We start from the raw sequence: 13,844 nt of genomic DNA, 5'->3' as shown, positions 1-13,844 counted from the left end.
CAATTTAGAATGCCTTAGCACCTGACGCACTGCCATTATCCCGTGACCGAGGCTCGCTTAAGGGCATAGGGCTTCCACACAAACCGGCACAACCTCATTCACGACTAGTGATCGAGAGTGTCCAGTGCCTTACGACAACCAAACCCGACAGCCAAGTACGCCTTCTCCCTCCCTCTACAACTCCAAATCTCTGACCTTACCCTGCAGAGAAATCCGTCAAAATGGTCAAGAAGAGGGCGAACAAGTAAGAGCGAATTTCCCTTTTCCTATGTTCAACCCGGTTGTCAAATTTGAAGATCCGCCACCGCCGAAGCAAGCGTCCTGAGGTCCCGCCTGTCAAGAATGTCGGCTGTATATGCGGTGGTGTCCATGGTGGAATTGAAAGAGGAGGGAAAATTTTGGACTTGAAATTAATGAGTGAATCGATCCATACTGACGTTCATTGTTCTTTCTTTACAGCGGTCGCAACAAGAACGGCCGCGGCCACGTCAAGCCCGTGCGCTGCTCCAACTGCGCTCGTTGCACTCCTAAGGACAAGGCGATCAAGAGATTCACCATCCGCAACATGGTTGAGTCCGCTGCCATCCGTACGTTCGAGCCCTTGTCAATCCTATACCATTGAAGCCACGTCCGTAGTGCGCCGTTGAGATGATTCAGAACTGGATTTGGCGGATGGAAATTCCTGGATTTCCTGGACGCAGTTCTCACAACTGGACGCATGAACTGGACGTGGTGGAATATGAAAGCTGATGGATAACGCCGCTGACCCGAGACCTTGAACGCAGGTGATATCTCTGACGCCTCCGTTTTCACCGACTATGCCGTCCCCAAGATGTACCTGAAGCTGCAGTACTGCGTCTCCTGCGCTATCCACGGCAAGATCGTTCGGTACGCACCATCCCGTTTTTGATTGCAGCTGGGAATCTACATGGATATGCAGCACGAAGGAAGGAATCGAACCATACTAACAATTCACTGCAGTGTCCGCTCCCGGGAAGGTCGTCGTAACCGTGCCCCTCCCCCGCGTATCAGGTACAACAAGGACGGCAAGAAGCTGGCTCCCCCTCAGGCCGCCAAGGCTATGTAAGGAAGGAAAAAGAGATGATCAAATGGGATTGGTCTTAATGACTTCTGTTTTGTGACGTTTCTTTTTCGTACAAACTTTCTTACTCGGTTCAAAATGGAATGAATGGGTTTCAGTCTGTCTTCGGGGGTTCGAAATAAGGCATGACAAGGCATAATGGTCGCTCCCTGTCGCTGTGAGCAGGAGACGCAATTTCAATCAAAAAACGATTTCCAAGCCACTCCATTGTCCCATAGGGTAACTTTGCATAAGCTAGAGAAAGTCAGGGAACGAGGGATAAAATGCGAGGAGACCGGTCTTCTCTTCTACCTTAACAGTGCTTCTCTTGCGCCATGACGACAATTGGAAAAATTGACTATGGTATACCAGCTGATGACCACAATGCCGTTTGGCCCAGTCAAGACTGGACTACGGCTACAGTAGAAACGCTTTCCTCATTTCATACGACAGGAAGAATGTATTTGCCACACGATCGACTATGCGCCTCCACAGATGCAAGGAATTCTGCATATCTAACGCCAGCCTAAGCTACCATCGAAAAGTAAAACAATAAATAATTCATCATTCAAGGGTACAGATATCCCTTCTCAAAGTAATTCCCATACATATCGACGACTCCAGTCCGCCCCTTTGGCACTGCATTGCGGACAATCTTTACTTCGCCTTTCCAATGTCCTTCGACGAACTGGGCTATGGACAGATGAGGTGCAGAGACCGCAGCCATGGTTCTTACACTGGGACTGGGAGACACTGGTCGAGTAGGTTCCGCTGGAGGAGAAAGATGGGAGAATGCAGCACTGCTCATACTTCGCCTCTCTCGATCGGCTCGGACCACTTCTTCATACTCAAGCTTTTTCGCTCGGCGGAAGGCAGCCAATTCTGCGACAAGGTCGACCTGTTTGGTATCAGCAACTGGCATGTGGCCTCCATCACCTTTATTGACTGCAGTCGAACTCGGTCGAGCATCGGCTACAGAGCCGGATACCGAGATCGACGAGTCAGTCTGCGATCGGCCCCGTCGGAAAAAAGCTCCAGCAGGCTGAAATGAATTGGATGCGAAAGACGCATCTACCTCTGGAGATCCCGAACGCCCGGAATCTCCGTCCTCTGGTATGAGTGTCACCTTCTCATTGAGTATCGCCATAGGAAAGTATTTCCCCGGATCATTTTCGGGTATACCACATTCATCTTCCCCGAAGAAACTAAAGTCGCCTGTGGCTGCGGACCACAGATTCTCGGAATCACGGTCGCCGGTACTGGACCTTGACATCCCACTTTGCTGACTGATGGATTTCCACGGGCTGATTCGAGCTGCGCCGGCCAGATGAGTCGTGGGAGTGATTTCAAGTACCAAGCGACGCAGAGCAAAAAGAGACCGTGATCGTTCCTGCTCAGCGTGAGCTCGGGCTCTTCCAGGGGGCAGAGAGTAGTCCGATCCCGCCAGGAGAGTGGCTAACAGGGCCTCATTCGAACAGGCTGTTATAAATCGAATCAAGGCAGGCAGGATGTGGGAGCCTTCAGGAACATGAGACGGAACATCGGTTAACACTAAAGTCTCGAGGTGAGGGACGTGAGAAGGATGCAAGTACGGAAAGCTCCCTCCCCTGCCATCGCGGCGAGGTAGGCTTTGATTCTTAGGTCTTTTCGCAAGAAGTGTTTGGATCATCTGTGCCCGTAAACCCTCAGGTGAAACCGGAGAGGCACATCGTGAAACCGGCCCAGGTGCCGCCAAATACAGACCGGATTGTCCGAGGCATGCTGGGGCTGGACTTATGCTAGCCGTAAAAACGTTATAATTCACTGTTTCACTACGGTCGGCTGCCATGTTGCCATTGCTGCCCACGCGCTGGTTTGGTTCGACTACCTCGGGAGCAAATATGGAACCCCTTCTCACCTTAGGTACAGGGTCGTCCCGGTGAGTTCTTGACTGGAGGCGCGTCTCATCTACATCACCGGCAGGACTCGAAATTCCGGCAATCTCAGTGGCTTCGAGCTCAAAAACAGGATGGGCTTCTGCAGATAGTTCATGAATCTCATCTGCAGCGTCCATTTCCGCCCTGCCTTGGAGGCTACTGCTGGCTTCGTCTGGAAGCTCGGGCAGTAAGTCCCGCGTTGAGTCAGGCGCTTTGAAAGAGGTGTCAGTTGTGCAGAGAGCATGGTGAGCTCGAAGGTATGTCAGGCTCTCTTTCGCGATAGACCCAAGTACTGGTACCAATTTCTCAGCCCCAGGGAATCTAGCGGGTTTCTCGGTCATAGGCGATGAAATTAACGGTTGTCGTGCTCTCCCCAAGGATTGGACTGTATCAACCGTTCCAACGTCGAGGACATGCAGTCTCGATGAAGCCAAGAGGCTCGCAACGCCTTCGACTGTAAGCTGATTGTCCGCGATGTAGAGATGTGTTATTCCTACGTGCGAAAGGTCCTCAACCCAAGAACGGCCTGTTAAGGGCTGCGTCAAAGCCTTGACAAACAGAGCATCTAAACTCGCGCGCCTGAGTAATCTGTCGTGAAATATAAATGATCCTCCTCTCCACTCAGCTTCATTGGTGGGGGGTCCATTAGGGACAAATGAGGCTTGCAGCAGAGATCGCACAGCCATATCGGTCAGCAGATTATTACGCAGATCCAAGAAACGGACCCTGATCCCAATAGCGTTGGCTAAGAACTCAGCTTCTCTGTCTCTCAAACCGATGCCTCGGAGTTTGAGCACCTGGAGCCGGTTCAGCTGAGACAGGGAAGAAAACACCATAAGATCTCGAGCAGGAGTCGTATATGACAGGTCCAAGTACACCAGTTCTTGGAATCGCAGCAACGTCTCTGCGAGACCCTGTGACGTTGCATTTGGTTCTCTTTCCGCCATCAGCAATCGGACGCTATATGTCTTGAAGGCCGCTGCATCAGGCGGTTCGTACTTGGCGGGTCGCTTCAATGCCATCATAGCATTATGGTCAAAGAAAGGTAATCTAGATACAATCAGAGATTGGAGGCAGGGTAGAAACTCGAGAATGTCCCTCAGCCATTCTGGTCGCGGGCCGCCATATATTTCAGAGAGGGCCGGGGGCATATGAAGCGTATGGGTGAGCCTTCGCACCTCAAGGCGGGCATATTTCAAGGTCCTCCTGAATCGCGTCAACGCGACTGATGTCAGGCATCCTTCTGTCAGCGGAAACCCGCAGAGAAAGCGTTCGACTCGGAAGACTCACCATAGACCGCATCATTTTCCGTTCCAAAATGAGAGGCTGGATCACCCCAGAGGAAGGGCATGAAAAGGCCGTGCCATTTTCGGCAGACGAGCGCAGCCGAGCATAGGTCGCTTGATGGGATGTAATGAGCGATTATAGACCAAGCATCTCTGGCTGTTGCAGATTGATACGACGGCGGGACGATGTCCATCTTCCGTTCAACGTGGGGCCAGAACAGGTCAGCGTTCTTTGTCTCAATCTGACTGTCAAGCGTGGCGCTGCATCCCTCGAAAGGGCCTGTTATATATAGATTCTCGGCTATGCTGACGTGGAAAGGTCAAAACACAAGCTGATGATTTGGATGCAAAGAGCACCTGCCATCTAGATAATGAGCGCTGCTTACATGAGGAATCGACTCTTCTTTGGCCCCCTCCAGTTCACAATCGTCAGTGAGGCTGACGATGGGTCTCTCTTGGCTAGTGCTGAAAGCCTGGAACACAACTACCACAGATCTACTCCAGACAGCACGATGTCATCAAGGCTTAGGCTTATCCAGGGATTGCAGACTGAGTGCCTAACACACACATGTCGTAACTTTGTGCCCTTTCCATTGATGTAAGAGGTTGAAGGATGCTTAAAATACCACAGGTACGGGAATGAACTAGAAGGGAAGATACCTACCACGTAACATCACTCGGTAATTACAATACAGTCGGACTGACACATGACATCATCATGCACCAATTGGCGCCTCTCTCTGGTCAACATAAACATCACCGGAGGAGGATTTCCAGGAACAAATACTTTCGCAGTGTCTTTTTCATTTCAATCACAGATAATTTTGTATCCAGTATCTGTCAAGGCCAGCATGGATACCTGGCAACGGAATATCCGAATGATGCACCAAGTCGGCGAGTTCCTCGATCTCGACTCCACCAAGTCCGACATGGTTGCCGAATTTATTGCTCTCATCCAAGCTGTACGAGAAGGTCTCATGCAAATAGACGATAATTTCCAAATTCCCGATGCTCATATCAACACGCTGTTTCTGACCAAGCTCAAATCTCGTCCGCAATGGAAGGAATGGGCAACGACCATGCTACGTGACCCGCGCATAACCGCTGCCAACTCGACCGAGCACGTTACGTTCCAGGAGCTCGCAAGCTTAGCCATCGAGCAGGAAAAGGCTATCCAACAGGGAGACGCAAAAGGGCGAAACGCTTCAGATAACGCAGCTTCTGTTGCAGCGACATCCAACGTGGAAGCAAACCCGAGAGCGCTTACACAGGACAAAATCAATGCGTTTGTCGTCAAGCAGATGAACCACGATGGAAGATATTTGCCTCAAAACGGCAACATCAAGGGACATCAGAAGAGGCCTAGCCAGGAGGAGATCAACGAATACGTGATACAGCAAATGCGCAAGGAACAAGAGCGGAAGACCAGGATGCGCAGTCAAAGTCAGCCAGGGCCGGAAAGACGGAATCATCGGGTACGGCCAAACGGGGCACGATGTACCTTTTGCGGTGACACCCATCATCAGTCGAATAATTGCTGGCGCCGATGGAGAGTTGCTGTTGAGGCTCCACAGGGCAACTTTTTGCCAAAGCGAGTCGAGTTCAAATCTCAGATTCCTGGTCAGCCGCCTATCTATCGTTCCGGATTTACTCTGTTTTGAACTATTCGGCTTCGATCGCACCTCAAACATCGTTATTAATTCATAATATTCCCACCATTGACCGATGAGATTATGCTAGCATGGCGTTAGGGCATTGGATGTTATATCTTCGCAATTTGCTGGACTTCTTACTGACCTTTGTGTAACTATATGAGTGACGAGATGACAACGGAACGGATCATGATATGTAGAGAGAAAAATAATGCAGGATTAATGGATACCATTTTCTTTCAAAACACGAGTTCCGAATGCTAGACAGCCTATAGTAGACCTGCCGGCCTGTGGTAGGCCAGGGTTGGAAATCCCAACTTCCGATTCTCCAACTCCTGAAAATGTGCATCACCCTTCAGGGTGGCGGCAATCGACGCAGAACTGTGTTTCCCGACGTCCATCTTTCGAAGTCGTGCTTGAATGACGACACAAGCATCAGCCCATGCGCAGATAGTCCCAGCCAGACCCTCACTCAGAGAATACGGCCGATCCGGCATACGGTAGACATATGTCGATGATTCTGGAGAGGCATTGTAAGGGGGCGTTTCCCGCGCATGGAGCAGAAGCGCAAGAGCTCTAGACAGAAAGTAGTCTCCTGTGAGCGCTGGCTGCGGTTGTTCGACCGTGGTATTCTTTGCCCGTTCCCCGTAATTCCGCTTCGCAGTCTCCACCAACTCGTCGTCATACTCACAGCTGTCGTGCAAAAGCAGCAATGGCCATGCATTTCCCGCAATGCCATGGCAGAGACTCCCGCCTTTCGATAGCAGCCCTTCCTCCCAGACCCTCTCGGTCGCTAGAAAGATAGCCTTGTCCCATTCTGGCTGCCAGAAATTTGAAACAAGGTAGCGGTTTCTCCTGGCACAGCCTAAGAGAAGTAATATAGCAGGACTACCATGGCAGATTTGCACCAATGGTGATGCTCGCCGAGTAGACTGACGAGGCGGTATAGTAGTTGGAAGATGGCCGTTGTTGGCAATGCATAGTCTACAAAGGCCGAGGACAGTTTCTGCTATCCAAGGGAAGTAGTCGTGTGAGGCGCCGTCGTTGAGCTCTTCTGTTTTGCACGCTAGAAGTGCAGCAAGGATACCAGCTTTGCATGTTAGCTACTTTACCCGTCAATCAGGAGCAATACATACTCATGCCATGGACCCTTGGAAGCGTTAACCAGTGCATGCGCTCAAGACAGGCGAAGATGATACTCACGCTCCTAGCCCATAACGACTTTCCTTCCATGTCCACATCAGTGGCAGCGCATCCGTATTTCCGTAAGCCTGGACATAGTCCCTATGGCCCTGGCGTCCAGCTTCGATTATGACTTTAATCAGATGTGGAACAGATTCGAAAGCTGGCTTCAAAGCTTCCGTGCTCTTTTCATCCAGACTCAGAACTCGGATGTTCAGAATGGACCATAGCAATCCAGCGCGTCCATAGAGAAATTCATCTCCTCCCATGTATTGATCAGCCTGGGGGATGACATGACCGTGTTTAAGTGCGATCGCGACCGCATCACGTAGTGTGTCGACATCAGTATCAGAAACGGCATGGCCTAGTTTGGCCGCTGCTAGAACACGCATGACAGTCGCAGCTAGCGGGCTCCTTGAACCCAGAGGAGACAATCTCCCTGGCATAAGAGGAGTCTTGGGACCGTGGCTTGGGATTCTCTCGGTGGCCAACTTTCGATAATCTGGGGAGCAAGTCTCCCCTTCCTCTGTTAAGGACGCCGCTTGATGATCAAGTCGGAGAAAAGCGAGAGCAATGCCTATACGGGAGATAATTCAGTGAGTCTAAACACTTGCGCATCCGTCAACTTCGGACATAGACGACAGATATACCTAAGACGCCCATGAAAAGGCCAGCCTTTCCGTCGGGTTCAGCAGGACTATTCTTTTCCACGAGTTCAGCCCCACGGCGGGTAGCGCAACGTAGTTCTGTCAATGCATCGAGTAGTTTCGTTTGGTTTATCTCAATGGGCTCGAGTGTGTTTTTATAGAACTGCGGAGCTTCTACGGGACTCATTTTAGATACTACCGGGTGTGATATCCTGATGCTCCAAAATGGATGTGAAGGTAGACAAAAATGTTAACCGAGCCCCAAACTCTGTCTTACCATGAGCCAGTCGTCATAGAATCGGGGGTGAGCTAACCATGATGCTGCACATAAAAGCTAGTTACATACAGTATGCATACCTAAGGTTAGAGCAGCGCTTGGGTATGGAAACTCTAAGCATTCAAGCTACACAATTGGCCTGAAAGTTAGAGGATCCATAGCTCTACATCAGCTCAGGGGCCTGAGCCATGATTTGTCTGAAGCCATCTCTTTTGCTCAACGTTAAGAGGAAAAGGGTTGTGATATATTAACAACTGCGTGGTAGCTTCTCTACCCCCACGCACGGAGTGTAACAAGGAATATATATTGGGAGTTGTTAAGCCACACCGTCTTGATCACACCACACACAGCTCTAATAATCCGCGCTCGTAGATGTAGACATTCATCTTTTGTCCCATGGACTTGAAAACATTTCTTCTTGAAGATTGCTTGTCAGCCTGAAAGGTATAACACTATAACTACCACAGTAGCGTTTGTGCCTAAGGCCACAATTCGACACCTGATATAGAGAAAAAAATACCGATATCGGATTAACAATGTTCCGCTGACTCAGCGAATATAGTGCGGGACGACGATTTCTCTGCTGCGTTCACATCATTCCGGACTCCAGAATACACGGCTGGTCCTTGAAGTGCCGCTTCAACAACTCGCTGGACACATCGGGTGAAATTTATTATTTTTATTATTATTGGAAAGTCAGTACTTCTATAATCGGTAATGTGATTGCCACAGCTCCTCCTCCAGTCGAACTTGTCTACATGAAAGGCAGTCTGCTCTATCACAATTCCCATTCTATCTTATTCCCTTGCAGCCTGCCTCTGCAGGCCCGATCATTTATCCGTTCCGTGACCATTTGTGGTCTGTATAGTTGCTCAGACGACTAATATGGTAAATAGTCTCGTGACCGGCCGTGCCCGGCCGAGGACGCCATCATGCCTGCTATTCATGGAGATTTACTGGCCGCTGTGATACCAACCGATAGAGACATCCCGGTCAATATCACTCCGCGGCAGGTCACTCTAAGAGACCGGGTCACTGTTGCGACCCTGGTGCCTATTTCATCAGCCGATGATGTGCCTCCCTCCTTGATGCGCTATCTGTCTGATCAGTTGAATAAAGAAATTGCCAAGGGTGACACCTATGCCATGGTTGATCCCATCCCGCTAGAGCAGTTTGCGACGTACTGGTTCTTCAACTTTGGCGCCATCATGCTACTAGGCGACATTAAGAGTGTGTATGAGATGAAGGCCATGGAAAGGGCTGGCGCGGATTGGACCAAGACCTGCTTGGGCAGCTTCAATATCCGGCCGAATTACCCCGGACGTAGTAGTCATGTCTGTAATGGCATGTTTCTTGTGACAGATGCGGCGCGCAATCGCGGTGTTGGTCGATTGATGGGAGAGGGCTATCTTGAATGGGCTCCTAAACTGGTCAGTATGATCTCCACTTGAGCAGATCGACGATGTCGTGTCCGACTGCGAAAGCACCACTTGTCGCAAGGCAAGCCGGGGTAGAGTTTGAAAGAATCTGACTGTTAACAGGGTTACACATATGCCGTCTTCAACCTGGTTTACGAGAGCAACGTGGCGTCTTGTCGCATTTGGGATGCTCTTGGCTTTAAGCGGATCGGTAAGGTGCCAAATGCTGGCAAGGTGCTTTCCAGCCCCGGTGAATATGTTGATGCGATTATCTATGGGCGCGACCTGAGTTCTGAAGGCGATGATTCATTTACGCAAGATCGCTTCGACAAGATCCGGTATTATCTCAAGCATTCTAAATACCCTAGAGGTGCCGATAGAGCTGAGAAGAGTCGGCTGAGAAGTGCAGCCACCCACTACAAGCTTATAGAGGGGAAGGACGGCGACTCAGATAAACTGATGCTGAAAGACAAAGAGGTCGTTTCAGATCCCCAGCAGCAATACGAAATTGCCCGAACTATTCATCTCAAGCAGCATGCAGGCATCAATAAGACGACTGCAGCCATTGCGGTGAAATATCACTGGGTCAGGATCAAAGAGACCGTCAGTCGAGTCATTCGAGATTGTCCTCAATGCAAAGAGACGCTCAAACTGCCACCGAGTAACGGTATGCTAATTCACGACGGCGCTGTAACCATGGAGAAGTTGAGCGCCAACGAGAATGAAACGAGCTTGTCGACACGGAGCACCATGGAGACACCGCAGTTGATGGACAATAATTCCCTTGATCCTCACCAAAGCCACAATCCGTTTGCTCAAACGCATCCACAGGTCATTCAGGGACCTGTAGATTCTATCACCGACTATACAACTCTGCCCCTCGATCCGCAAATCATTGATATCAACCAGCAACTTTCACGATTTCATTCTCACGATGGCATGAGTCACCATCCCCATGACGGCTTAGGTCACCACCCCCATGATGGCATACCTGACCCATACACGCATGGCCATCATAGCTTATCCCACTCGAACTTTGAAGACGCCGTACGGCATCACACAGCGCATGACTACCATATGATGGTTGAGGACGCTTCTGATTCAGATGCTGCCGTGTTACGCCAGGAAGCGCTCGGTCTCGTGCCTCCGCAAGTACACGAAGTTCATCATGATCATGACTTATTGTCGAAGTACGAATATGTTGGACCGCCGGATGATGAGTTGGATTTCAGCTAAGGTCATTCTTTTGATTCTGGGTTCTATTGGCGTTTGGAGCGTTTCAGGTGGTCAAGCTTGGATAGGTTATTACCCGGTGTGGTCATAGATATTTGTAGATATAATCGGAACATCGTGATACCAGCTTTACTTACAGCAAAGCTTAGATTCAGTGAACAATAATTTACTTTCTTAATCAATTTCACATCAATATTTTTTGTGATACTTTCTGGCGAGGGGTAGAAATAACCATCAAATCAATAGGGTTGCGGAGCGAGCCTTTGATTGGTCACCGCCTCAGTTTGGCGACGGGGGGTTTCGATGAGGAGCTTTGGGAAATTTTGGTCGAGAGCACCCCGGAGCTGTCAATCTTGGGATCGCTCAGGACACTGACTACTGATCTTCACTTTTTCTTGAGCCATCACTGACTTCCCTGTCCCCGTAACTATTTCTCTTTTGACGATCACACGTTTCATTGCCCAGCAAGATGGCCTTCGCAGGCCAAGCACCCACCATCATTGTGCTGAAGGAGGGTCCGTAGCCGCATCAAACCCCCGTCATTTGTCCGTCTGAACTGAACTGACTCACGACTCTGCATTTGTTTCAGGCACGGATACCTCTCAAGGAAAGGGCCAGATTCTTTCGAATATCAATGCGTGTGTCGCAGTGCAATCTACGATCAAGAGCACCCTCGGACCGTACGGAGGAGACCTGTTGCTCGTTGACAGCAACGGCAAACAGACTATCACCAACGATGGAGCGACAGTAATGAAAGTACGTTTTGTTGAGCCTTACGTTTCAGGCTCACACTTGCTTGAAGGAGAATGACTGATCGCATCTGGCAACAGCTTCTGGATATTGTCCACCCCGCCGCCCGCATTCTCACCGATATTGCGCGATCCCAAGATGCCGAAGTTGGTGATGGAACAACATCGGTCGTCGTCTTGGCTGGCGAGATTCTGAAGGAAGTCCGGGACCTTGTGGAGCAAGGCGTCAGTTCACAGACCATCATTAAGGGTCTACGGAAAGCAGGCGCTGTGGCCGTCAACAAGGTGAAGGAAATTGCGGTGGATATTCTCGATGCCGCGGGCAGCGAGGAGAAGAAGTACGAGACGTTGCGGAGGCTTGCCGGTACAGCGATGAATAGCAAGCTGATCAAGCGTAATTCAGAGTTTTTCACAAAGAGTAAGTTGCTCTTTTCCTGTCTGGTGCTCGGGCGGAATGGGACGTGGTGGGGCGAAAGGCTGACATTGATGATGCAGTGGTTGTGGATGCCGTGCTGTCGCTTGACCAGGACGATCTGAACGAGAAGTTGATTGGTATCAAGAAGGTCACCGGTGGTGGCCTCCAGGAGTCCCTTTTCGTCAACGGTGTCGCTTTCAAGAAGACCTTCTCCTACGCCGGTTTCGAGCAGCAGCCCAAGTCGTTCAAGAACCCCAAGATCGTGTGCTTGAATGTGGAGCTCGAGTTGAAGAGTGAGAAGGACAACGCGGAGGTCCGGGTTGAGCAGGTTTCTGAGTATCAAGCCATCGTCGATGCTGAGTGGCAGATCATCTACAACAAGCTCGAGGCCATCTACAAGACCGGCGCCAAGGTGGTTCTCAGCAAACTGCCTATTGGTGATTTGGCCACGCAGTACGTTTGAAATTCACGCTCTACGTTGTTGACGGTACTTTAACTAATGTCTACGCTGTCTACAGGTACTTCGCTGATCGCGACATCTTCTGTGCGGGTCGTGTTTCTGCGGACGATATGGACCGGGTGTGCCAGGCGACCGGTGCGGCGACGCAGTCGACATGCAGCGATATCCATGACCGTCATCTGGGTACCTGTGGATCTTTCGAAGAGCGTCAGATCGGTGGTGAGCGTTACAACATCTTTTCCGATTGCCCCGGTGCCAAGACCTGCACGCTCGTGCTTCGTGGAGGAGCCGAGCAATTCATTGCGGAGGTTGAACGGAGTCTGCACGATGCTATCATGATTGTGAAGCGTGCTCTACGCCACACAACCATCGTTGCTGGTGGTGGTGCCTGCGAGATGGCAGTGTCGCATTATCTGCATGACTTCGCCCAGCACGACCCCTCCAAGCAGCAGGCCGTCATCCGGGCATTTGCCAAGGCGCTCGAAGTGATTCCCCGTCAACTCTGCGACAACGCTGGTTTCGATGCCACCGACATTCTGAACCGACTGCGTGTGGAGCACCGCAAGGAGAATACCTGGGCTGGGGTGGACTTTGACAACGAGGGTGTTCGGGACAACATGGCCGCTTTTGTGTGGGAACCCAGTCTGGTCAAGGTCAACGCTATCCAGGCCGCTGTCGAAGCCGCGTGCTTGATCCTCAGTGTAGACGAGACAATAAGTAAGTTGACTCCGGCTCTCTCGTGTGTCACAACTTCCTACTGATCAACATCATTTTTCCTGCGAACAGAGAACGAAGAATCTCAGCAGCCACAGGCGCCGGCGCGCGGGCTTCCCCCTGGAGCTGCCCAGCGTGCCCTTGGAGCAGGACGTGGTCGCGGCATGCCCAGACGTGGACGGTGAAGCAAATGACATGACTCGAGGTGACCTCTACGGCAACTGGTAGACAACCTTTGGAAATGTGATCTATGTGGATAGTGATTGTGTAGTTATGTATGGAGGATGCTGAAGCTATGCACGTGCTAGAACTTAGCTACAGTGTTTTTTCTTACAACTGGACGTCAAATTAAACCAAACGAAAAAGGAACAGGCGCTGTGGGCATGCATTTCATATTCCACTGTACCGACCATAGGCTACTCCTTCGGCCTGTCCGAGCCAGCGAAGATCATGTATGGTTCATGGGTGATCACTAGTCTGAGAAGTAGCGAGTAATGTGTGGCAACGAGAAGGGATAGTCTGTCTAACCCTTGATGTTAGTTTTTGGACTTTGCTCTAATTAGATATTGAATAATGATAGTTCTGACGATATGCATGGCAATTTACTGGTGGATGGGCGCTGCTGGGCGAGCGCTAAAGGGTTATCGGGGATGCCGAGGAATATGGATACCCCCCTCAGGTAAGCCACAGTTCAGTAAACCATTGATTGAAGGATGAGATGAGAATTACTCAAAGTACGTAGTTGAGGGCTATTATTGACTATTATTATATTATTTATTAACGTCGTACAACCGCGGTGGTTGGAGTAAATGCC

The 13,844-nt window shown here is 50.4% G+C and overlaps 6 protein-coding genes across 6 annotated transcripts; 4 read left to right on the top strand and 2 right to left on the bottom strand.

The window, feature by feature from the left end:
* The first annotated feature begins 36 nt into the window (after nucleotides 1-36).
* AFUA_1G06770 (40S ribosomal protein eS26) lies at nucleotides 37-1,303 on the top strand. The gene is made up of 5 exons (XM_745333.2): nucleotides 37-155; nucleotides 208-244; nucleotides 460-587; nucleotides 786-888; nucleotides 982-1,303. The coding sequence occupies exons 2-5, from the start codon at nucleotides 222-224 to the stop codon at nucleotides 1,085-1,087; spliced, it is 360 nt and encodes a 119-aa protein (XP_750426.1). The 5' UTR covers nucleotides 37-155; nucleotides 208-221; the 3' UTR covers nucleotides 1,088-1,303.
* Nucleotides 1,304-1,333: 30 nt separating this feature from the next.
* On the bottom strand, nucleotides 1,334-4,955 carry AFUA_1G06762 (F-box/LRR-repeat protein). The gene is made up of 3 exons (XM_001481662.2): nucleotides 4,670-4,955; nucleotides 4,288-4,584; nucleotides 1,334-4,222 (listed from the first exon to the last, which is right to left on the bottom strand). The coding sequence occupies exons 2-3, from the start codon at nucleotides 4,475-4,477 to the stop codon at nucleotides 1,650-1,652; spliced, it is 2,763 nt and encodes a 920-aa protein (XP_001481712.1). The 5' UTR covers nucleotides 4,478-4,584; nucleotides 4,670-4,955; the 3' UTR covers nucleotides 1,334-1,649.
* A 22-nt stretch (nucleotides 4,956-4,977) lies between these two features.
* On the top strand, nucleotides 4,978-5,944 carry AFUA_1G06740 (uncharacterized protein; the record flags this gene model as incomplete). Its single annotated transcript, XM_745330.2, has 1 exon — nucleotides 4,978-5,944. The coding sequence occupies exon 1, from the start codon at nucleotides 4,991-4,993 to the stop codon at nucleotides 5,942-5,944; it is 954 nt and encodes a 317-aa protein (XP_750423.2). The 5' UTR covers nucleotides 4,978-4,990.
* Nucleotides 5,945-6,080: 136 nt separating this feature from the next.
* Nucleotides 6,081-8,313, bottom strand: AFUA_1G06730 (lanthionine synthetase C family protein). The gene is made up of 5 exons (XM_745329.3): nucleotides 8,122-8,313; nucleotides 7,768-8,032; nucleotides 7,139-7,694; nucleotides 7,072-7,085; nucleotides 6,081-7,025 (listed from the first exon to the last, which is right to left on the bottom strand). The coding sequence occupies exons 2-5, from the start codon at nucleotides 7,949-7,951 to the stop codon at nucleotides 6,205-6,207; spliced, it is 1,575 nt and encodes a 524-aa protein (XP_750422.2). The 5' UTR covers nucleotides 7,952-8,032; nucleotides 8,122-8,313; the 3' UTR covers nucleotides 6,081-6,204.
* A 334-nt stretch (nucleotides 8,314-8,647) lies between these two features.
* On the top strand, nucleotides 8,648-10,860 carry AFUA_1G06720 (putative histone acetyltransferase Spt10). The gene is made up of 3 exons (XM_745328.2): nucleotides 8,648-8,736; nucleotides 8,938-9,471; nucleotides 9,583-10,860. Exons 2-3 carry the CDS (start codon nucleotides 8,974-8,976, stop codon nucleotides 10,693-10,695), a joined length of 1,611 nt encoding a protein of 536 aa, XP_750421.1. The 5' UTR covers nucleotides 8,648-8,736; nucleotides 8,938-8,973; the 3' UTR covers nucleotides 10,696-10,860.
* Nucleotides 10,861-11,001: 141 nt separating this feature from the next.
* AFUA_1G06710 (chaperonin-containing T-complex subunit CCT7) lies at nucleotides 11,002-13,460 on the top strand. Its single transcript, XM_745327.3, has 6 exons — nucleotides 11,002-11,207; nucleotides 11,282-11,448; nucleotides 11,523-11,859; nucleotides 11,937-12,309; nucleotides 12,375-13,033; nucleotides 13,103-13,460. Exons 1-6 carry the CDS (start codon nucleotides 11,162-11,164, stop codon nucleotides 13,213-13,215), a joined length of 1,695 nt encoding a protein of 564 aa, XP_750420.2. The 5' UTR covers nucleotides 11,002-11,161; the 3' UTR covers nucleotides 13,216-13,460.
* The last annotated feature ends 384 nt before the right edge of the window (nucleotides 13,461-13,844 follow it).

The sequence above is a fragment of the Aspergillus fumigatus genome, chromosome 1 (genome assembly GCF_000002655.1).
Source record: "Aspergillus fumigatus Af293 chromosome 1, whole genome shotgun sequence".
Taxonomy (NCBI): Eukaryota; Fungi; Ascomycota; class Eurotiomycetes; order Eurotiales; family Aspergillaceae; genus Aspergillus; species Aspergillus fumigatus.
The sequence above is the reverse complement of the archived record's forward strand: the minus strand, read 5'-3'. Positions and strand labels throughout refer to the sequence as shown.